The 23,784-nt window shown below is 44.5% G+C and overlaps 1 protein-coding gene across 2 annotated transcripts in view; it reads left to right on the forward strand.

Moving 5' to 3' along the window:
• The window catches only part of VAV2 (vav guanine nucleotide exchange factor 2), a 362,905-nt gene that overhangs the window by 276,840 nt on the left and 62,281 nt on the right, over positions 1–23,784 (forward strand). For both annotated transcript variants that reach the window (XM_030207689.1, XM_030207690.1), the window contains exons 7-8: positions 1,081–1,149; positions 3,097–3,197. In XM_030207689.1, coding sequence (XP_030063549.1) covers positions 1,081–1,149; positions 3,097–3,197 — 170 coding nt within the window. The remainder of the gene's footprint in view (positions 1–1,080; positions 1,150–3,096; positions 3,198–23,784) is intronic.

Below are 23,784 nucleotides of genomic sequence, written 5' to 3' on the forward strand. Positions count from 1 at the left end.
CCCACCATACAAAAAAAATCCAGATGAGGTTAAAAATTCCCTTATTTGGAAGACTGGCTCAATTCGGTGTATTTCAGGATGCATAGGACAGAGGTCAGGCACCACCATTTTCAAAGATGGCACATTCCTGCGTCTTCAAGGTACGATGGGCAGGGGGAAGGAGTCAGGGGGCCAGAGGGAGGGTGTGGGAGTGCCACTAGGCATCAAGGATTGTTTTTGTGTATGTCAAGACAGTGGTTAAATGTGGGGAGGTCACTAGACTACCAGGGATTTTAAGGGGCTGATGTAGCAAAAACCATACCGGTGGATTGGATGTTTTTGGGTTTTTTTTTTTTAAAGTATCACCCTTCCTAGCAGTGCATGAGCCAGTCACCACTCACACATTGATAGCAAGGGGGACGTTTTGTGATGAGCTGCAGATTACTGCCACATTTTTATTGTGGCAGTAATTTGCTTGCTCATTGTTTACTGCATAGCATCAGCATATTTTCTCACTAATTTTGTGGTAGAAGCCCATACTGAGGCTTTAGCATACAGTTCTATCACGTGACATCTGCATTGGCCCCTGAATGCTTTATAAATACTTCCCAGGAGCATTGGAACAATGAAGGCTGCCTAGCAGAGCATGACCTTATGAGTCAAGGCAGCCTGGTAAGTCTCTCTTTTGCTCTCTGATCCACCAAATGAGTTTTAAGAACCTGCTTATTGTTGCTAGTTCTTGGCAGCACTGAAACTGGAGATATTTATTAAGGAAACTAATTAGCTTAGAAGCAAATTTCACTCCATGAATTTGCTGTTCTTAATTGGTTTGGATGAGTTATGTCTGTACTCTGCCATAAAGATTAATGCTCTGTAAGGGGCAGGAGTAACGCACACGATTATGGTATGGATATTAGACGATTCCAAGAATGAATTAATTGCTGAAAATCATCAGCTGGAGAAAACTGTTGTAGGACACTTGTAATCAGGAACTTTTATCCAGCAGAAACTTGCAAAACACCTTATCTTACCTATACATATTTAACTCCTGCACTTTACTAGTTACCCGTTGTACTCATGATTTTTAATTTCTCTTGACAGAACTACATGATCCCATTAAAGCTGATTCTAAGCCCTCAAGACATGGATTCTGTTTTTATCAATCTAGAGGTAATGGACCTGCTGTACATTGCCTTGGGTGAATTGGTTCATAAAGGCAGTTAATAAATCCCAATAAATACATAAATAATTCAGCGTAAAGTGGATGATTCAGTGTGGCAAGGCTGTTTGTGTCCCTCTCTCTCATGCTGTCTATTTGACCTAAGCTACACCCAAACACTGCTTTATAACTAAACCAAAGAGAGTAAACATTGCCCTAATCACAGGGAGGGCAGGGACTGCTCAGGAGCACTGAGCAAGCAAGGGAAGGCAGGAAGAGGAGTGGAATGAAACTGACAAGCAACAGTAGCAGGAACAGAGAATTTTGAAAGCAGTGGAGGAGACAGGTACAGATAAGAGAGATTTACCCAGTGAATGGAGTTCCCAGGGAGGAGTGTAGGGAGAGATAAGAGTGGAGAGGTACTGAGGAGCTGCAGAGTGAATGCACTTGTAAGTCAATAAGAGGAGTTTGAACTGTTTGCAGAAACAGATAGGGAGCCAATGAAGTGACTTGACAGGGCTAATATGAGCATAGCGACACTGCTGGTATATAAGTCGTGCAGCAGAATTTTGAACAGATTGAAGAGAGATGGCTAAATGGGAGACCTGTGAGAAGCAAGTTGCAATAGTCTAAGTGAGAGGTGATAAGAATGTGGATAAGGGTTCTGGTAGTATGCTCTGAAAGGAAAGGATGAATTTTGGTGATATTATAGAAAAAGAAAACAGGTTTTAGCAGTCTGTTGAAATGTGCAGAAAAGGTGAGAGAGAGGAGTCGAAGATGACCCCAACGTTACGAGCTGATGAGACAGGGAGGATGAAAGTGTTATCCACAGAGTGAATGGGGAAAAGGAGAGGTTGGTTTAGGGGGAAAGATATCCTTATTAATAAACTAAAGGAAAACCTTTATCAGTTTACAATGCAGTTAAAGCCAAATTAACTACTATCCATGCCAAATGGCTAGTGTAACAAATGTTTTCTCCTAATTTGTGTCTATGGGAATCATGCTTAGTAGAGAGGCCTGATGAAGCTGAGGGAATGCAGAATAAAGCGCTAAAGGGCATCAAGGAATCAGAGTGCTGGGATTTGCATACAGTAGTGTATCAAATCCAACCTCTGGCTGAGTTTGAGGCTAATCCACTCAGAATGGGATGCAGTTTGTGATGAGTCTCTTGAATAAAATTAAGAATAGTTATAAGTACTGGAATTTATTTTTTATTTTATTTCTGCATTTGTACCCTACATTTTCCAACCTAGTGGTAAGTTCATTGTGGCTTACAATTGACTTAGATCAACAAGTGTCTTACAATTAACTTTCATATCACATGCTAGCTCTCAAGAGCCATTCTTGGTGGATGAGCTCTCTAGTGCTGTTTGGTGGACAATCTCAAGATAAAAAACTACCTACCCTTAGGTGTAAATTACTGTTCTTTTGACACATTGGAGATGCTACTTAACACAGAGCTGGTTGATGCCCTCGTTTGCCAGCATTATGTTCTACTGAGATTCCATAACAGGACCTCATCATGGCTGCCTTAACTAGTTTAATCCAGCCAATCTTGAAACTGACTCCAGTTTGCAGTGTTTTATAGGGCTTCACGTCTGTTGAGAACCTAGCTCTGTTCGCTTATGTGACACACCTTGTCCAACCATGAGCAAAACATTTGACCTCCCTGTGCTCAGAATGTAAGCTTCTTGGACAAGGATGACATATTAATCTGAATTGTTTTGTAAAATGCTCTGTATCTTGTGACCTTGTATTTTGAATAAACACTATTGTACAGTCTAGATAGAGCCTAGCATTTTAGCTCCTAGAGCGTGACTTAAGGTCTGTGAAAAGCTAGGGTGCTTCATTTCACTACAAATGTAAGCAAAAATGAACAGAAATAAGTCTGTAATGAGAGCAGAATCTTTCATATGTTCATATTTAGATGTATTAATAATTATTTCTTTGTTTTTAAGGAACTAATTAAAGTGCACTTCAGCTTTCTAAGAGCCATTGATCTATCCATGATGTCTGGAGGAAGCAGCCTCGCCAAAGTCTTCTTGGAGTATAAAGAAAAGTACGTAAGAGAAGAACTTGTTTATGGTATAGCCTTATGAAATCCTAGGTGACTCCAAACCTGTGCTCGGCTTACAAATACCAGGGATCAGATTTACTGAGGTGTTTTTTCCTCATTTTGAGTGAGATTTTCAAAAGTGTTTCTGTGGCTAAAGCAGTGGTTAACACAAGGAAAAAGACTTCTATAAAATCGCATGCCTGATATGCAGATAAGGACATACCCCTACAACCTGTACTTCTGTAACTTTATCCTAAGGATAATTTTTTATTTTATTTATTTTAATTGGATTCAGCACACACTTTCTTTTTCAGTAGTAGCAGGGTTTGGATCTGGCTTTGCTGGTTGCCTGCAAACAGTTATAAAGCTACCCCTTTTCCCTATGGAAACAATGCTTTGTACACCAGCCCTAGGTTTCTTGAAAAAAATGCTGCCAGCATGATGTATCATTCACATCATAGACAAGATTTTCCACCACGGCGTTCTGTAGCACAATGTTTGTTCATCTTTCAGAAGTCACACAGCTACACCTTTCTTGGTTAAGCCAACCAGCCACAATACAAGAAATCCACTAGACCCCTGATGCAGACCTTGGTGCTGAAACACAGCCGTGTCGGGTCGTTTTTAAGCTGTTTTTATTAAAGACTTCCTGATATCCTCTTTGAGGTGTCCTCACTTTCTTGTCCGTTGCCAGCATAATGGAAAGCAGCAGAGGTCTCTATATGAGATTTTATTTTATGACACCTTGGGCTTAAGAGTGAAATTGCAAACTGGTGAACTAACATCTCTATACCAGTTTCACCATTGTTTCCTCTCGGGGTGGGGGAGGGGGAATGAACTGAACAATCACAGTAAGAAATAATTTTACATACTAGAAGATGGCTGGTCAACTTTATTTTAAAGAATTCTATGCCAAAATGCACAAATTCAGGGAGGGTAGTAGGTGGGCCTGGATTATTGGGATGACCAGTTATAGAACTTCCTTAGAGTAGTTAGGACCTGGGCTCTCTGGGAACATTGCAAGCTGCCTATCTCTGACATAATTTCAGTATAATTTCTGCAATTTGAGGCCATGGGGATTGCCTGGGAATGAGGCAAGATAAGATCTGGGATTCCAAGGTTTTCTTACCCTTTACCTCATTTATCCATTCTGACTCTTGGGTGATCCTAATTGCTCAAGATTTCAGCTTCCTATGAATATCACTTACTTAGTTTACCAATCAGAGGCACAGTGGTTGGGTCTGTAACGACCTACAAGGAAGGCTGATGTGATGACTTAGTGACAGCACTGTGAACCACCATGTGGGATTCATGGATTTAGATTGTGGTCTTCAGTCCAGCAGAGACTGAGGATGATGAGATGGCACCTTTCACAACCCTAGTGCTTAGGGAAGGGATTCTCAACTTTTGCTCAGTTGCGTTACCTACTGTTCATACTCAGGGTGCCCCTAATACCAGATACCAGGAGCAACTGTTTCTTCTGGTGATGACTAAGCTAGCAGGATAAAAAATAACTTACCCTCCCTCTCTCGCACCCCATGTAGTTTAAATGATGTCTTGTGACCTAGTAGCCCCATTGAGGCTGGTTCTGATGGGACTGGAAACCCCAAAAGAGTAAGAGAAAAACTGTAAGGCCTGGGTAAAAAAAAGGGTGGCATAAAGCCCTTGCAGCTATTGTTATCTAATGAGACCCATTGTTAAGTATCCTATCCATAGCCGCCGAAGGGGGGAGGGCAGGGGGGACAAAATTCCCTGGGCCTCCGAGGGGGGCCTGGTGCTACAGTTCCACCCGCCCTCCATCGTCGACCGTCTGCCCCCTGCATTGAAATCGCAGTCTCGCCTCCGTGAAAGCAACGCTGCAGGCAGCAGAATGCCTCCCTTCGGCCCTCCTTCCCTCCCTGTGTCCCATCCTCGTCTGTCGTAACTTCCGCGAGGGCGGGACACAAGGAGGGAAGGAGGACCGAAGGGAGGCGTTCTGCTGCCTGCTGCCCCAAACCCACCTCCCCGCTCCCCCCGTTTTCTATTTCTGTTGATGGCTCTCTCATTCTCCCTGTCTCCTCAGCTCGAAACCTTGGGGTCATCTTTGACTCTTCTCTCTCCTTCTCTGATCATATCCAGCAGACCGCCAAGACCTGTCGTTTCTTTCTTTACAACATCCGTAAAATCCGCCCCTTTCTTTCCGAGCACTCTACCAAAACCCTTATCCACACCCTTGTCACCTCTCGTTTAGACTACTGCAATCTGCTTCTTGCTGGCCTCCCACGTAGTCACCTCTCCCCTCTCCAGTCGGTTCAAAACTCTGCTGCCCGTCTCATCTTCCGCCAGGGTCGCTTTACTCATACTACCCCTCTCCTCAAGACCCTTCACTGGCTCCCTATCCGTTTTCGCATCCTGTTCAAACTTCTTCTACTAACCTATAAATGTATTCACTCTGTTGCTCCCCAGTATCTCTCCACACTCGTCCTTCCCTACACCCCTTCCCGTGCACTCCGCTCCATGGATAAATCCTTCTTATCTGTTCCCTTCTCCACTACTGCCAACTCCAGACTTCGCGCCTTCTGTCTCGCTGCACCCTACGCCTGGAATAAACTTCCTGAGCCCCTACGTCTTGCCCCATCCTTGGCCACCTTTAAATCTAGACTGAAAGCCCACCTCTTTAACATTGCTTTTGACTCGTAACCACTTGTAACCACTCGCCTCCACCTACCCTCCTCTCTTCCTTCCCATTCACATTAATTGATTTGATTTGCTTGCTTTATTTATTTTTTGTCTATTAGAATGCAAGCTCTTTGAGCAGGGACTGTCTTTGTTTGTGCAGCGCTGCGTATGCCTTGTAGCGCTATAGAAATGCTAAATAGTAGTAGTAGTAGTAGTAGTAGGTGAGACTGTGATTTCAATGCAGGGGGCCCGGCCCAGTTGCGGATGGAGTGGGGGAGTGGTGGCAGCGACCTCGGGGGTGGGGGTGGAGGGGGGAGGGACAGTGGCAACCTCAGGGGGGTGGAGGGGGAGCAGTAGCTGCGACGATCTCGGGGGGGGGGGGGGAGCAGTGGGCCCGGCCCGGCCCAGTCTCTCAGCGGCCCTGATCCTATCCAAGAATCAAACTTAAAAGTGAAATTTGGCAGATGAAGAGCAGAAAGCAAATCACACGGTCAACTAAATGAAAGAACTGAACCAACCAGAGCTTTGAGAAGAAAGTGTATGTGGAAGTATTGGTTGCAGCCCCTGTGTGTGTAGGGGTGGAGGGGGGGGGGGGGGGGAGAGAGGATGTGTTCACTGCACACTTAGCAGCTCCTAATGATTACTTTGGGAGCTGCAGGAAAAACTCTGGCTTGAAGCCGACTGTATCATTAAAAAAAGAAAAGACAGCAGTAGCGAGACTTTCGGGTAACTGTGGAAGACCTCTGGGTACAGTGTTCTTGAGACCCATTCTGTGCACTCAGGTACAAGTCTCACGAGACCCCTCTGTGGTGGTTTGATATCCAGTGGGGATTTCCAGAAAGGTCAGATTCCACATTATGAGATTGATTGATTTTTTTTCCTTTCTGATCTGCTTAAAACCATTTGACTTCCAGTCTGACCTCTGGCTGAATGGCTGCTTGATCTGGGTGCTTCCATGAAGCTACCAAAATATCGATGCAAATTGTCATCCTAAACACGTGAGTTGGATATTTGCTTACTTAATTTCAACATCAGAATATCTCAAGATGAAAAAGAGCAAATCTGATGCACAATTTAATGTCTCGTCAAGCATTAACCCCTGGGTTAGTGTGCTTAGATTTAGGCGCCAAAATCGGTGCAGATTCTATAACACTGCACACAACTTAATTGACTTAATGAGTGCTGATAACAGCGCTTAACAAGCAATAATTGGCACGGATTAGAATTTAGGTACACAACTTGCTAAGCGTATTCTGTAATGATGTGCGCTGAACTTCTAACGTACGCAGACAAAAAGGAGCATAGTTATGGGCAGGGAAATTGGTGTGTCATGGGCGTTCCAAAATTTAGGCACCTAGTTATAGAATATGGCCTAGTGGCCTAAATCTACGCGCCGGGATTTACGCCATGTTTTAGTTTGTGTAAAGGATGCACACAGATCTAGGTGCTGAAATATAAACTAATCTTATTCTATAATTGGCACCTAAATCTAGGTACCGATTATAGAACACGCTTGGCACTGATTTCGGCGCTGATTTTTTAGGCGCCATATATAGAATTGCCTCCTAAATGACTCAAATCTAAACCCTCATCGCTAGATAAAACAGGCGGTCTCAGTAATACTGAAATGGAAGAGGATCTGCTGATGTCAGAATTACAGGTATCAAAGAATTACTTTATAATCACATGGCAATTTCTTGTGACATGAGACAGGAATTGGAAACCATCCATTCCCAGATTGCCTCCACACAACAACTTGTGGAAATCTCTTAATTCTCAAACGTCTAAACTCGAACCTGCTGTTCTGCAGGTCCAATCCAACATGAAGGCGATCCATAAACTCAGAGAAGATCACGAGGACCTTGCAAACAGGAGTCGCAGAAACAATATTAGAATCTTGAGTCTACCCAAAGATTCCAAAATATCAGATGTCATTGCATTTCTTGAATCCTGGATACCAAAACTTCTGGACATTGAATTTGAGAGAGCCCATCACTCACATGCTCTTCAGATATTGATGGCTGCTGAAGGCAAATCTTTGATTTATCAAGGTTGCAAGATTATTATAGTCCCTGACCTGGCTGCTACCACCACAGCTAAGAGGAAGGCCTTCCTGCTTCTTCATTAAGATCTTAAAGATATCAGGGCCCAGTTCAGCGTCCTGTATCCCGCTCTTATGTGAGTTACCATCAGCAACCACACTAACAACTATACTGGTCCAGAAAGCTTGCATACTTGGATATGACAAATCAAAATGGGATGATTATCTACTATATACTTTCACAAATCTGTTTCAGTTTTGTAGAGAAGTTTTCTCAAATCTCAAAGTAATATTTGTTATTTCCTAATACTGAATTTGATAACTTTTTTTGTAAGTCTCCTTTTGCTTCAGCATAATCATTGTATGCTACCATCTGTGATCAATTGTTATGCTATTTCAATATTACTTTATTGTTTGTGTAATTATACTATAATACTGTAAGAAGTTCATGGTTTGACAATGAGGTAGAGACAATTTATCTCATTGTTATTTTTAGATACTGGATGTGTATGGCACAATATGCCATACACATTACTTTACATTTTACTTTTATTTATTTTATATAATGCATTATTGATATTAAAGCTTTATATTGCTTTTAATGCATCACCTTTATTTTATTTACAGTTATTGATTTTAATATGTATTCTATTATATAATGGGTAGTTTACGGACAGTTGTTTAATGGGAGGAATTAGGGATAGCAGCTGTATGCTTGAGCTACTGGTGAGTACATTTAGTTTATATAATTCTTGGAGGGAGATTTCTCTTTTTAATTCATGGGGCTAAGGATTGACTTTTTCCTCATTTCTAGAACATTGCTACCTGTGGTCATTAGTGCAAATATTTCTCCCGTTTTACTATCTGATCATGCTTTAGTTTCTTTTCAAAATCAAATTTCTCCCATGAAACCTGCTTGCTGGAGACTAAACACTTCTATTATCAGTGATTCAAACTTTTTGGCTAAAATCAAATTGTTCATTTTGGAATATTTTAAACATACTACCAATTCTGTTTCCTCTTTTAAGCACTTAAAACTAGCTTGATTGGTGAAATCATTAGCTTTATGTCTTGGCGAAAAAAATCTGACCAAGCCAAATACCTTTTACTGGTATCTGAAATTTCTTATTTGGAACAATGCACAAAAGGACCTTCAGGAGCAGGACAAGGGAAAATTGTTTATTAGAATATATGTTCTGCTTTGACGTTTTTTCGGATAGCGTTTTTTCATATGTGCAGGACTAAGGCAATCACTTTTATTCTATATAATTCCTAATGTATATATCAATACACAAAGTGGGATTGCACTGCTTTGGCCTGTTAGTGTCAGCATTGTTTTGCAAAGAATCTTTGTGACCTCTGATGCAGGCGAATGTCCGCCGAAACACAGCCCCATGTCGGGTCTTTCTAATAAAGAATTTCCCATTGCCATGCTCCTGAAGGTCCTTTTTTGCATTTTTCTGTTCTGTTTGATTGGTGTTCTTTGGACCCCCTGTTTTTTCCTTATTTGGAACAATTACATATTTAATCTGGGATTAAAGACATTCTTCATGACTTTTTAAAAATGAATTGCAAATTTAATAAACTCTGCAGTTCTAGAGCACATCAAGATATGGTAATACAAAAATCTGACCAGTACATATCTGCCAACAAATCAAGCTCATTATTTAGCCAACTGCAAACAACATTCAAGGATTGCCTCTCTTATCACAGAAAGTGGTAGAAATATCTGTGATGACATCTCAGTTTCTAAAGAATTTGGACTATTTTACAAAATATTATTTTCTTCTTCTGTTGACGATTCTACTGCTTCAATGACAGACAAAGAAGCTCAAGTTCTGGGAGCTCCCATTACTAGAAAAGAGATCATTGCACCTATTTGATCATTGGTAACACTTAAAGTACCTGAACCTGATGGTTATCCAGTGGAATTTTAAAAAGTGTTTTCAAAATAATTGACCCCTATACTTCAGGAACTATATTCGTACCTATGGTTGCATCCCTCTAATCAAGGACTCTTCCGAGAAGCTCAAATCACTATTCTTCCTAAACCTGGAAGAGATCATACTAAAGTTGTAAATTGTAGCCCATCTCCCTTCTAAATATAGATTGTAAAATATTATATAGATTGTAAAATATTAGCTAAAGTTTTTGCCTCACTCTTAGAAAGAGTTCTTGGCATATGTGACAAAACAGTGGGTTTATACGCCTGTAAACTGTATTATTATACTGATGAAGTGTATTTCTTTTAATTGGCCAGCAGATGACACTTGTTTTCAGTTTTAAGCTGTTACAGAAAGTGACTGTTTCTTCTGTAGTTTAGCACAGAGTTGAAGTAACCTGCTGTATACTTTCAAAAAGTTGTTGCTCTGGAATCTGATTGGCCTGGAGTTCAGATACAGCCAGATACTGGCTTTTCTCTCAATCTCAGTCTAGGAGCACAGAGGTAAACATCTCTGTCCTGAGATCCTGTTCAAGACTTAGACCAGATAACTTCCTGAAACTTCCCAGGTGCTACCCAGGTAGTAACAAATGTTTAGATAGGATTAATTATTAAACTATTTCAGTTACCTGTTATTATGTTCTGTTTTTCCCATATGTTTTTATGGTTCACTGTTCAATATTTTTATGAAAATAAACATAATTGTTTATTGGCTCTGATGTCCTAGACTGACTAAGATTCTTGGTGGTTTGTGTGTTGGATCTGTGGGTGCTTTCTGGAAACTGGGTGACCCCTGAGAGTGTGGCCCCAGTGTCCTAGAAATCACCGAGCGTGGGAGACTCACCCAGAGGCAAATTTGTTGGATATCATATAAATTAGGATAAACTTGAAGCAGTGCCTCTCAATGATATCACAACTCAATCAGATTTTGGACAAGCTAATTTTAGATGGTCCCCTTCCCAATTAAAATACTTCGGGATTCTCTTTCACAAGGATAGGGACCACCTAATGGCAATAATCATGAAAAGGATCTTAACACGCCTTGATATAAAATAATAAATCAGTGGTCCCTGCTAACACTTTTGTGGTGGGGCCATATAGAGGTGATAAAAATTATAATTGTAACAATAAACTGTTGTTTAAATATGTTACAAAAATTGGCACCTCATCCTTTCTATAAAGAAACTGATCATAAACTTTCCTAATATGTATGGCAAAATAAAACACCTCGTATTGCCCTAAACACATGAAGGCTTCCAAAGCTGATGGGGTTTGTTTCCTAGATTTCTATCTATGTCACTTGGCAGCCACTCTCAGATGATATGGTGCTATATGGACTACTTATTCCGAGTCCTCCATTGATCATCCTTTTTGGTTCAAAATTGAGAGAGATCTAATTTATCCCATACCTCTACAACGTTTGCCATTTGCTCCTAAATCTATTATTCCCTCAAGATTGGAAACTATTCAGTCCACTATACATGCTCTCCATGTGTTGTGACCCGGTAGTAGATGGTACTGAAAGGTGTAGTCCGGAAGGCGGAATGCAGGCTGTTATTGTAGGCGAACTCTGCCCAGGGTAACAAAACGGACCAATCATCCTGGCGCTGGTTCGAGTAGGCCCGGAGGAAAGCCTTCACCGTCTGGTTGACCCTTTTCCACCATCCCATTGGTCTGTGGATGATATGCTGATGAAAAAAGCGTGGTCACCCCAAAGGCTGAACAGAGCGCTTTCCAAAAGCGAGAGGTGAACTGAGAGCCACGGTCACTTATGATCCTTTGGGGCAGTCCATGGAGGCTGAAGATGTGGGTGATGAAACTGGAGGCAAGACTGGCAGCTGTAGGTAAAGTCTTCATGGGCACAAAGTGGGCCATCTTGGAAAATCGGTCTATCACTACCCAAATGACTGTGTTGCCCTGGGAGGCCAGTAGATCAGTGATGAAATCCATGGACAGGTCCTCCCAGGGTTGCTGCGGTACTGGCATGGGCTGCATCAGACTGTCTCTGATGAGAACTCTTGGTTCGGGCACACACCGGACAGGTGGACACATATTGCAGCACATCCTGCGCCATCCGAGGCCACCAGTACGACCGGGATATCAGATGGAGGGTCTTGTGAAACCCGAAGTGTCCAGCGAATTCGGAAGCGTGCCCCCAATGCAGCACCTTCCTGCGGAGACCCACCGGTACCGCCCTTCGGCAGTCGGCACTCGCCCCAGATATAGAGGGAATGCAGGCTGGGTTCAGCATGGGATAGGGCTCCTCCTGGTCCCCGGGAGCCTCAAAACTGCGGGATAAGGCATCCGCCTGGACGTTCTTCTCCCCCAGCCTGAAAATCAGGCGGAAATCGAACCTAGCAAAAAACAGCGACCACCGGGCTTGACGCGGATTCAATCTGGTGGCATTTTGGAGGTACAGGAGGTTCTTATGGTCGGTGATCACCATCACCGGATGGGCTGCTCCCTCCAGCAAGTACCGCCATTCCTCAAATGCTAACTTAAGCGCCAGAAGCTCCCGATCCCCCACCGTATAGTTTAGCTCCGCGGGGGTAAACTTGCGGGAAAAGAAGAAGCAAGGATGCTTCTTCCCGGCTGCAGTTGTCTGGGAGAGAACGGGGCGGAGAGACCCGTCTTTCTTTGATACAAAGAAGAACCCAGCCCCTGCTGGTGAGGTAGAAGCTCTCGGATATACTCCCTCATAGCACGGGACTCCTCACAGGATAGGGTGTAAAGACGCCCCCGGGGAGGATCGGTTCCTGGCAGGAGGTCTATGGCACAGTTGAATGACCGATGCGGAGGCAGTGTGTCAGCCGCCTGGGCACTGAATACATCGCAAAAGTCCTGATAGTCCCTAGGCAGCCCGGGCAGCTCCTTCGGCGGGGTCTGAAGCTGAGCCGAGCAGAGTGACAGTGGAGGCTTGACTTGCTGTAGGCATTGCTTGACACACCAGGCGCCCCATTGCCTGATCTCACCGGTGGACTAGTCGATCACTGGAGCGTGTAGACGGAGCCAGGGCAGTCCAAGAATCACCGGATGAATGGCTCGGGTGAGGACCAGGAACTGAATATTTTCCTGATGAAGTGCCCCTACCTGCAAACGCAGAGGCACGGTGATTCGGGTGATGGTCTGAGGAAGACTCTCCCCCTGGATGGACGTCACTCGGAGCTCCGGTTGGGAGGGTACCGTGGAGCCACCCAGCTGGGACAGCATTGATAAAATTCTCTCCGGCCCCAGAGTCCAGTAAGGCCTGAGCATGAACCTGGCCTCCTTCACCTTGGAGTAGTACAGGGACGGAGACAACTGGTCGGGAAGGGCAGACAACCGGCCCAGAGCCACCCCCTTCATAGGGCTTGGGCCAGAGCGTTTCCCGACTTCCCAGTCTTGTTTGGGCAGGTACACGTGAAATGACCGTCCTGCCCACAATACAGACATAGCCGATTCTGGAGACGGTGGACCCTCTCCTTCTTGGACAGACGATGGCCGGCCATTATCATGGGTTCCTCCTTGGTTCCTTCCGAACCCTCCTCATGGGACCCAGGCGCTTCTGGATGACGAGACGGACCTCTGGATCTCTGCCCTGACCGCGACATGCCCCTTTCCAGGGCTCGCTCCTGGTACCGGATGTCAATCCTTGTGCAGAGAGCAATAAGGCCGTCCAGAGTGGCCGGAATCTCTCGGCCAGCCAGCTCATCCTTGATTTGCCTTTCCAGTCCTTGCCAGAAGAAGGCCGTTAATGCCTCCTGGTTCCACCGGAGTGCTGCGGCCAGTGTGCGAAACCGGATGGCGTACGCCCCGACCGACCCGGAGCCCTGCTGAATCCGCAGCAGTTCTCCCGAGGCAGAAGAAGATCGGCCAGGTACGTCGAACACCATCCTGAACTGTCGTAAGAACTCCTCCAGGTTAATCAGTATCGGACTCTACTGTTCCCACAATGGAGACGCCCAAGCCAGTGCGGGCCGGACAGCAGGGAAATTATATAAGTTACTTTAATTCTGTCAGATGGAAAAGCCTCTGGCTGTAATTCAAACAAGATCTGACATTGATTAAGGAACCACCTGCAGGCTGCCGGGGTCCCATCAAAATGCGGTGGCTCCGGGAGACGCAGGCGTGCAGTGGAAGCCTCTGCTATAGATCCTGGTGGACCCGTAGCGGCCTGCTGCTGGACTGCTGGAAGTTGATTGCAGATGTTCTGCAGCACACAGGACAATCGTGCTATTTGTGCTTGCTGCTCCTGTACCGCTTGAGCCAGCTTAGGAAGCTCGGAACCGTCTGGCGAACTCATGGCTTCGGCCTACAGTTGTGTCCTGGTAGTAGTGAGCCCCTGTGCCCCGACTGAGCACGGCTGAGATGAAGTGATGCCGTACTCGGTCAGGCAGCCAGACAACCCCTAGCTTCACCTGGGAAGCGACCACCGTTCACCGAGAGTTGCACAGCCGCTGACCAGGATGGCAGGAAACACACATAGTCCAGAACCAGAATAGTCAAAAATCAGTCCAGGGTCAAGGCAGGCAGCAAACAAGTGAAATCCAAGAAACTAGCCAAAGTCCGGTACACAGAAAATCAGGAACAGAAGATAGCCGACGAACAGCACTCCGACAGCAACTCCTCAGAACAATTGAGGCCAAAGCAATGAAGGCCTGGAGGCAGTGCTTTAAATAGTGAAGCAATCAGAGCAAACCAAACTCAGGTGAATCCAACATGGCAGCCCCCATAGGAGATCCTCCCAAGACCAGATATGGAGTTCCTTCCTGTTCTCGTTTAGACAAGATGGCTGCCCCCTCCTGAGCTAGCCAAGATGGCTGCTGCTCTTGCTCCAAGCCGGATGACGGCTGCCAGACTTAGGAAACTGAAACAGACCCTCCTAAGATTGAACCTTGTCCCTTTTGGACGGAGCTGTGGAATGACTTAACCGGGAGGAGCGTCGAACAGGTGAGGGACATAACACCATGTTCTTGACTCAACCCTTACAACTCATAAGTCGATTCCCTTGAGTACACCTTTATGGTATAATTCTATATTGGCCTGCTTGGTAATTAAAAGGCATTTGGAAATTGGATATTTATCATAAGGATACCCTTTTGACTTTTTATCAACTTATGGAGAAATATAATATCTCTAGTTTAGGATTTTTATACTGGGTGCAGCTATGGTCTTGTTTGCTTGCTGGATTTAGGCCCAGGTGTTCTAACAAGTATAGCTAGGTGGGTTGCCAGGGGAGCAGCCGCTCCCCCAAATGGACTTCTGACGGTGCCAGCGCCTATTTTTCCACTCTCTGCTCCCCCTGATACCTCAACCTGGCTATTCTTCTGGTTTCTTGATACACAATGGAAAGGTAATGATGAAGACTGGTCCAAAGTTTTTAGTATCATCAATTGCCCTATTTCATCTACTAGCTTAACTCAGTCAATGTATTTCTTAATACATAAGGCCATTTGGACCCCAAGAGGGGCATAATCGAAAAGGGGCACCCAAGTTTTCCTGAGGACGTCCTCACAGGATGTCCCGGCGAAGGGGCGGGGAAACCCATATTATCGAAACAAGATGGTCGTCCATCTTTTGTTTCGACCATATTATTGAAACGAAACGCCCATGTCTTGACATTTAGGTTGTCCCTAGAGATGGTCATCCTTAGACCTGGTCTTTTCTGATTTTCGGCGATAATGGAAACTAAGGACGCCCATCTCAGAAACAACCAAATGCAAGCCCTTTGGTTGTGGGAGGAGCCAGCATTCGTAGTGCACTGGTCCCCCTGACATGCCAGGACACCAGCCGGGCACCCTAGGGGGCACTGCAGTGGACTTCATAAATTGCTCCCAGGTACGTAGCTCCCTTGTGTGCTGAGCCCCCCAACTTCCCCCCCAAACCCACTACCCACAACTGTACACCACTACCATAGTCCTTACGGGTGAAGGGGGCACCTAGATGTGGGTACAGTGGGTTTTGGAGGGCTCACATTTACCACCACAAGTATAACAGGTGGGGGGGATGGGCTCAGGTCCGCTTGCCTGAAGTGCACTACACCCACTAAAACTGCTCCAGGGACCTGCATACTGTTGCGATGGACCTGAGTATAACATTTGAGGCTGGCATAGAGGCTGGCACAAAATATTTTGAAAGATGTTTTTTGAGGGTGGAAGGGGGTTAGTGACCACTGTTGGGAGTAAGGGGAGGTCATCCTCAATTCCCTCCGGTGGTCATCTGGTCAGTTCGGGCACCTTTTCGTAGCTTGGTCGTAACAAAAAAAAGGACCAAGTAAAGTCATCCAAGTGCTCATCAGGGACGCCCTTTTTTTTGATTATGGGTCGAGGACGCCCATGTGTTAGGCACACCCAAGTCCCGCCTTCAGTACGCCTCCGACATGCCCCCGGGAACTTTGGTCATCCCCGCGACGGAAAGCAGTTGAGGACGCCTAAAATCGGCTTTTGATTATGCCGATTTGGGCGATCCTGGAAGAAGGACACCCATCTTCCGATTTGTGTTGAAAAATGGGCGTCCTTTTTTGAAAATAAGCTTGCAAGTAAATTACATCGTGCAGGCCTTGGCACTAGTAATTTATGTTAACACTGCAATTCACAATTAGATAATATTTTACATATAAGATATTTATATCCACAAATCAACACTTTCTGGTCTTTAGTTTGGTACAAAATTAAATCAATTTTAACAATTTCATCTTCCCTTAATAGCTCCGATTTGAAAGTAAATTATTGTTACATATTAAATATTATATGCTTAAAAAACACCGATACATATTCCCAAACACTTGAAAGCAAGAACAGGTAGTTGAGATGGACTGAGTACACATGCATTATTAAGACAGCAAAATTGTTGACTTGGCTATTTGCCTTAAATTATTTTAATTTCATTTGAGATTTTTGTAATGTCGGTGATCTTCTTCCAAAGAGTTCTGGAATACAGTAGCACTGTATGTTTGTGTGCAATAGATGAAGGGACCTGCATTTTGAACTGTAAGGAGAACAAAGGAACCTCAGAAACCTCAAAATAACTACTCCAAACCATTGAAATGAGTAAAAGTACTTTGGGGGCCTCCTTTATAGGGAGACTATACTGCTGACTCATCCCGGCTCTGAGGAATTTGTGTTTTTAGGATACCCAAGGAAAATTGAAAGAGGTAAGAGGGTTCCTGGTACCTACCTGGCAGTATCCTGTGTTGTGTGATTGCCTAGGCCATGCTAGCCTGTGTGTCTTGATTTCTTTGAGGCTGGCTCTCATGTTGTCTTTGGGTAGTAAGATTCTTCCTCTATGGTGCAGAATCCAAGCCAAAACACTTGAAACATCTGTAGGTGTGCACTTGCAGACAGAACTTGAATTAGTGCTTGTGTTTAGCAGCCGGGCCCAGGCAGGTTGATTACTGTCATCTACTGTCTCCCTCAGACACCAAGGAGTGCCAGAAGAGTAATCAGTATGGAGTACAGCTTCATCAGTTACTAAGACTACCATAAATCATTTCATTCAGCTACTCAGCTGGGGTTGAATCATCAGGGCTTCCCAGAGATGCTGGTCTTGAGATGGATGAGTGTGCTTCAGCATCTGCCATGTCTGTTTGTGAATGGGCAAGTAGCATCAGCTGATTGCACGCTGCCTTATCAAGATACAGAAAGCTATTGGGTGTCACTAGGGAACAGGAGCAAGTAGAAATGAATTTGATATAGAGATCTTAGCACACTGGTGCTTGTTCATTCACTTCCCCTGTACACTTTTTTTTTTTTTTTTTTTAACTTTAACAGTAGTAGCTGGGAGCAGCTGGACTAAATAAAATCTAAGCAGTTTGATATAGATGTAGATCATAGCACACTGATGCTCACTCATTCAATTTCCCCTTACACTGTCTTTTTACTTTTTTTTTCTTTAATAATAGTAGCTCCGAACAGCTGTACAAAATAAAATCCATGCATTTCACCTCTCCTGCCTTCTCTTTTGTTTTTGATAGTGCCTTCTTCCCTGGCAGCTTCCAAGGTCATGTGTTCTTGGAAGGGTATGAGTCCTTTTACTCTGCCTCTGTGGTGGTTGTTTGTTATGGTCTGAGAGAGGAAACTGGACTGTGGGGGTGGGTCCACTCTGGCATCTCTCCTTTTCTGGAGGTTTTAGATTCTTTTCAGTCTTTCTGATGCACGTGACAAATTTTAAATCAGCAATAGAAACTGACTTTGCCTTCTGTATTTTGAATCTAAACACCAAACATTTTTGCTATTATGCATTTTAAATAAAGCTCAAAAATAACAAGCAATTTTCAGAGTGATTTCTGCAGGTAAAAGCTTTATACCCATGGAAATCAGCTGTATGAAACTGACCCCCATATAGATGGGTAAAAAATTGCTCAAGATGGCATAACTGTGCACTTTCACTCACATTCTGTGGGAGTAATCCTGGGCAAAGGATTAGGACTTTGGTATTTTCAAATGTATGTATGTTGTTTAGCTGAAAAAAGTACCCACACAAAAAAGATGTGCAACTGTATATGAACATGTTTTTCTTAGGAAATTTTCATAGAAAAGAAACTGTGGATTTTGAAAATGAAAGTTTCCTGCATTATGCCAATAAAGAGCTACCCCAGATTTGATGCCGAAGTAGAATAACATGGCTAAGCCACCCGAAAGCGGAGTTTGCAGGGAGTTAGGAACGGCAAGCAAAGGATGGGCATTGGTAGAGGAGGGGGAGGATTTCATAAGTGCATAAGTACATAAGTGTTGCTATACTGGGACAGGCCGAGGGTCCATCAAGGCCAATATCCTGTTTCGAACAGTGGCCAATCCAGGTCACAAGTACCTGGCAAAATCCCAAAACAGCACTGTACATTTTATGCTGCCTATTCCAGAAATAAGCAGTGGATTTTCCCAAGTCCATTTTAATAATGGCTTATGGACTTTTAGGAAGCTAGCCAAACCTTTTTTTTAAACCCTGCTAAGCTAACTGCTTTTACCACATTCTCTGGCAATAAATTCCAAAGTTTAATTACACATTGAGTGAAGAAATATTTTCTCTGATTCAATTTAAATTTACTACTTTGTAGCTTCATTGCATGCCCCCTAGCCCTTGTATTTTTGGGAAAGAGTAAACACGCGATTCACATCTACCCATTCCACGCCACTCAATATTTTATATACCTCTATGATATCTCCCCTCAGCTGTCTTTTCTCCAAGCTGAAGATCCCATGTCGTTTCAGGTTGTAAAAGGGGCCAGTGGGAACACAGGAGAAAGAGGAGTTAGTGGAAGTTTGAGTGGGCTCCCTTTGTTGTCGCAAGACTAGGTGGATGGGAGTGGGGGGTTTTGTGCATGCTGTGGTACCTCAAGGAATTTAGTTTTATTCTTGCCTGGTGCCTCAGGGATTGTTTTCTTTCTCTTTGTTCCGGGTAGCGGGTGTGGTCTTACCGCGAGTTGGTTTTCCCTATGCGGTCTCTCCCTTTTGTCTTCCTAGGCTCTGTGGTTGTTGGAGCGCATGGAGGGGCATAATCGAACGCAAACACCTATCTCCATGGGCGTTTATCTCCGAGAATGGGTCCGTGAAGGGGCGGACCGAACCGTATTTTCGAAAAAATGGACGTTTTTGAGCTGGGTGTTTGTTTTTTTTAGCGATAATGGAAACAAAAAACGCCCAGGTCAAAATTTGGTTGTGGGAGGGGCCAGGATTCGTAGTACACTGGCCCTCCTGATATGCCAGGACACCCTAGGTCAGTGCGGTGGACTTCAGAAAAAGCTCCCACATGCATTGTGCTCCCTTACCACGGTTGCTGAGCTCCCAACCCCCCTCCCCCAAAACCCATTACCCACAAATGTACAACACTACCATAGCTCTTAGGGGTGAAGGGGGCACCTACATGTGGGTACAGTGGGTTTTGGAGGGCTCCCATTTACCAGCATAACTGTTACAGGTAGGGGGGGGATAGGCCTGGGTCCACCTGGCTGAAGTGCACTGCAGTACCCACTAAAAGTGCTCCAGGGACCTGCATACACGCAGGCCTCTAGGACTTGTTACTGCTGTATAACATTGACACACCGGTTTACACCTAAAGACTAATCTCTCCGAAAATGTCCTTTATTGGAATAAGCATGTTTACTCACAGTTAACTGCAGATCAGAGGTTGTGCCCCACTGGCAAAGAGTCTCCCTGGTACTGAGATTAGCAGTAGGTCAGAGCTGGCAGAATGCTGTACAGTGCCCTCTTTCAGCCACATTCAAGGGACGAACTAAGTTCTCTAACGTGGCTAACACATGGAAGGGATCTAAAACTGGCTTACAAAAATGGCCACTACCTCATGGACTACCGGAAACAAAACTGGATACACTCTGACCCAGTAGGCAGGGGGGAAAGCACCATGGGAGAACAGCCTCTACCAACTACCAACATTGTGAGACTGTAACACAAGCTAATGAAATCAAGGAGCCCAATACCCTACACCCACCACAATGCAATGCTGATGTGACCCTGTAGTGCACCTGAGAGCCACATCAGAACCAGGGAAAGGCTGTCAGAAGATAGAACACATTCTGCTGTCATGGAGGTGGGTACGGCATTTGAGGCTGGCATAGAGGCTGGAAAAAAAGTTTTTAAAGTGGGTTTTCTTTTGTGGGAGGGGGTTAGTGACCACTGGGGGAGTCCAGAGAGGTCATCCCCGATTCCCTCCAGTGGTCATCTGGGCAGTTGGGGCACTTTTTTGGGACTTGTTTGTGAAAAAAAAGGGTCCAAAAAAAGTGACCCAAAATCGTGGTAAAAACGCCCTTTTTTTCGATTATCAGCTAAAGACGCCCATCTCTCCTCGGCTGATAACCATGCCCCAGTCCCGCCTCCACCACGCCTCCGACACACCCCAGTCAACTTTATTCATTTCCGTGACGGAGTGCAGTTGGAAACGCCCAAAATCGGCTTTCGATTATACCGATTTGGGCGCCTTTGCGAGAAACACACCCATCTCCCGATTTGGGTCAAAATATAGGCGTTTTTCTCTTTCGATTATAAGCTGGCTTGTGTGCTAGGCTGGGGGATCTTGCGGCGGTTTGTGATGGCTGGGGAGCGTTGGCCGGGTGTTCTCTGAGTCCTAAAGCCCTGCCTGTTTTGGAGTTGCAGTGTTAGCGTTGCATCGCATGGGTGTTTGCAGAGTCCTAAAGTCAGGTTGGTTTGCAGTGCTATAGTGGTCAACCAATTTATGGGGGGGAGGTAATTTTTGGTGGGTTGTTTTGGGAGAGACTGGGAAGTTGGTGGGTTGTTTTGGGGTGTGATAGTGGTGAGTGCGTTGTGAGGGGCATTTTTTCTGCACTGCCAGTTCTATCATGGCTCCTAAGAGGGGTCACAAGACCATTGAGTCTCAGCCTCCCTGTTCTTGGGCAGCTTTAAAGGGTGGCTGTTCCGTGAAGAGTGCTAGGGTCTCTAGGCAGGTCTCTAAGGTGCCTTCCTATTTGGGGGGTTCCTTGTCTGCCTCTGGGGGCTCTGTTCCGGCACTAGCTAGTAAGCGACAGGCAAGAAATCAGAGGGTATGGGTACTGTGCACTGGGGAGCAGATGTGCATGCTGGAACTGCTTCAGGTGCTGCTAAGGGCCGTAAGTGTGACAGTGTGACAAGGTGGTGGCCGTAAGTAGAAGGTTGCTAGGTTGTATAGAGAGGGGAGTGACCAGCAGAAGAAAAGAGGTTTTAATGCCCCTGTATAAGTCGTTGGTGAGGCCCCACCTGGAGTATTGTGTTCAGTTCTGGAGGCCGTATCTTGCTAAGGATGTAAAAAGAATTGAATCAGTGCAAAGAAAAGCTATGAGAATGGTACGGGATTTGCGTTACAAGATGTATGAGGAGAGACTTGCTGACCTGAACATGTATACCCTGGAGGAAAGGAGAAACAGGGGTGATATGATACAGACGTTCAAATATCTGAAAGGTATTAATCCGCAAATGAACCTTTTCCGGAGATGGGAAGGCGGTAGAATTAGAGGGCACGATACGAGACTGAAGGGGGGCAGACTCAAGAAAAATGTCAGGAAGTATTTTTTCACGGAGAGAGTTGTGGATGCTTGGAATGCTCTCCCGCGGGAGGTGGTGGAGAGGAAATCGGTAACAGAATTCAAACATGCGTGGGATAAACATAAAGGAATCCTGTTCCAAGGGAATGGATCCTCAGAAGCTTAGCTGAGATTAGGTGGCAGAGCCGGTGGTGGGAGGAGGTGGGGCTGGTGGTTGGGAGGCGAGGATATTGCTGGGCAGACTTATACAGTCTGTCCCAGAGCCGGTGGTTGGGAGGCAGGGATAGTTCCGGGCAGACTTATACGGTCTATGCCCTGAAAATGACAGATACAAATCAAGGTAAGGTATACACAAAAAGTAGCACATATGAGTTTATCTTGTTGGGCAGACTGGTTGGACCATGCAGGTCTTTTTCTGCCGTCATCTACTATGTTACTATGTTGTTGCATTTGTAGCCTACATTTTCCCACCTATTTGCAGGCTCAATGTGGCTTACATAGTACTGTGATGGTGAATGCCAGTTCCGGTATCAGAAATACATAGTGGTAATTGCGTTAAAGTTCAAGAGTGTCTTAGGTGGTTGAGGAGGAAGAATTAATTGTCCTTTTCTGGTACAAGTTTTGTTGTGTTGCAGGGTTCGGGTGTTTAGGTTCTAGACTTAGCCCAGATTCTTTCTTGTGCCCTACTTATGTCATTCCAAAATGGAAAGAAATTAGAAGAGAAGGAAGTTGACAATAATAATAGATTAAATTTGACCATAAGATAGTTATACAAGACTAAAAAATGATGGACCCACAGCATAAATAACCATAAAATGTACTTAACTTCTTTTTTCCAAACAATATAATATATTTGTATATTTTAAGTATTTTTATGTTTGTCCATTTTAACTGTAGTTTTCCTTTGCATGGACAGATTACAAAAACAGGTTTGTAAACAAGAGGCCAGAGAAAATAATGGGAAGCACTGGCAGTATGCAAGTGGCTGTTATCCCCACTCCTACCTAAAAAAAAATGTTTAAAAAAATCAAACAATTGTTTACTTTTGTGTAATCTCTTCCCTGGGTCTGAAAATGACCTTAGAAGAATCTTGGTCTGTTTGTGGCTTGAAATACCAGCTTTTGGTTCAGAGCCTCGAATAAGACTGCTTTAGGATTTATTTGAGGCTTCTCTATGTACACCACATCCCTACTGGTGCCAGAAAACCTGGATGGAGAAAAACTAAATGGAAGCCTCTTTCCCTGCTAACTTGGCACAGTTTTATTTTTCTTCTCTTACATTCTGCATTTGGGATTGTGAAACATGGTTTTACTCAGAATTTAGACTGTAAATTAGAGTAGCAAAGAGATTATTTTAGTCCCCAGAAAGAGCTGTCATTCAGGAGCTGCGCTCAGTGGTGCTGGTGGAAGATTACAGCAGCAGCCTATCTTATAGATTCAAAATAGTCTATTCATTTCTTATGCGAGCTTCTGGAAATTGTTTCAGCATTTCATGTCTCAGTGCTGTGTAAAGGTCGCTGTGTGGATGCAGCTGATAAGCCTTCAGAGATAGCAAAGAAGCTGAGATTTAGAATGCATTTTTGGTTGAATTGTGGGCAGTTTTCAAAAGGAAGGATTTCCAAAGGTAGACATGTTTACCCTCCTCCTTCTTTAAGGAGAGCAGCCGGGGTAGCACGGGAGCCCTTACCTCAGTGGGTGGTGGTAAGTGCCCCTACCCAAAATGGGCATGCAGCAAGTGCTTCATTTCCCGTACATCCATAAAAAAACCGATACCCTGCCTTTTACCCGCTGCGGTAAAAGGGGGACTCGGTGTGCATCAAAAATGCAGCAATACCAGCGTAGGCCCCTTTTTGCCACAGCTTTATAAAGGGACCCCTAAAACTTGCTGTATCGCCCAAGCTGACTCGCAGAACTGGGTGGTTTACAATCCAGTAAAAAGCAAGCAAATAACAGTGTAGAAAAGAACTACAAAATTCAATAGGAAA

Source organism: Microcaecilia unicolor, chromosome 6 (genome assembly GCF_901765095.1).
Source record: "Microcaecilia unicolor chromosome 6, aMicUni1.1, whole genome shotgun sequence".
NCBI classification, from domain to species: Eukaryota; Metazoa; Chordata; class Amphibia; order Gymnophiona; family Siphonopidae; genus Microcaecilia; species Microcaecilia unicolor.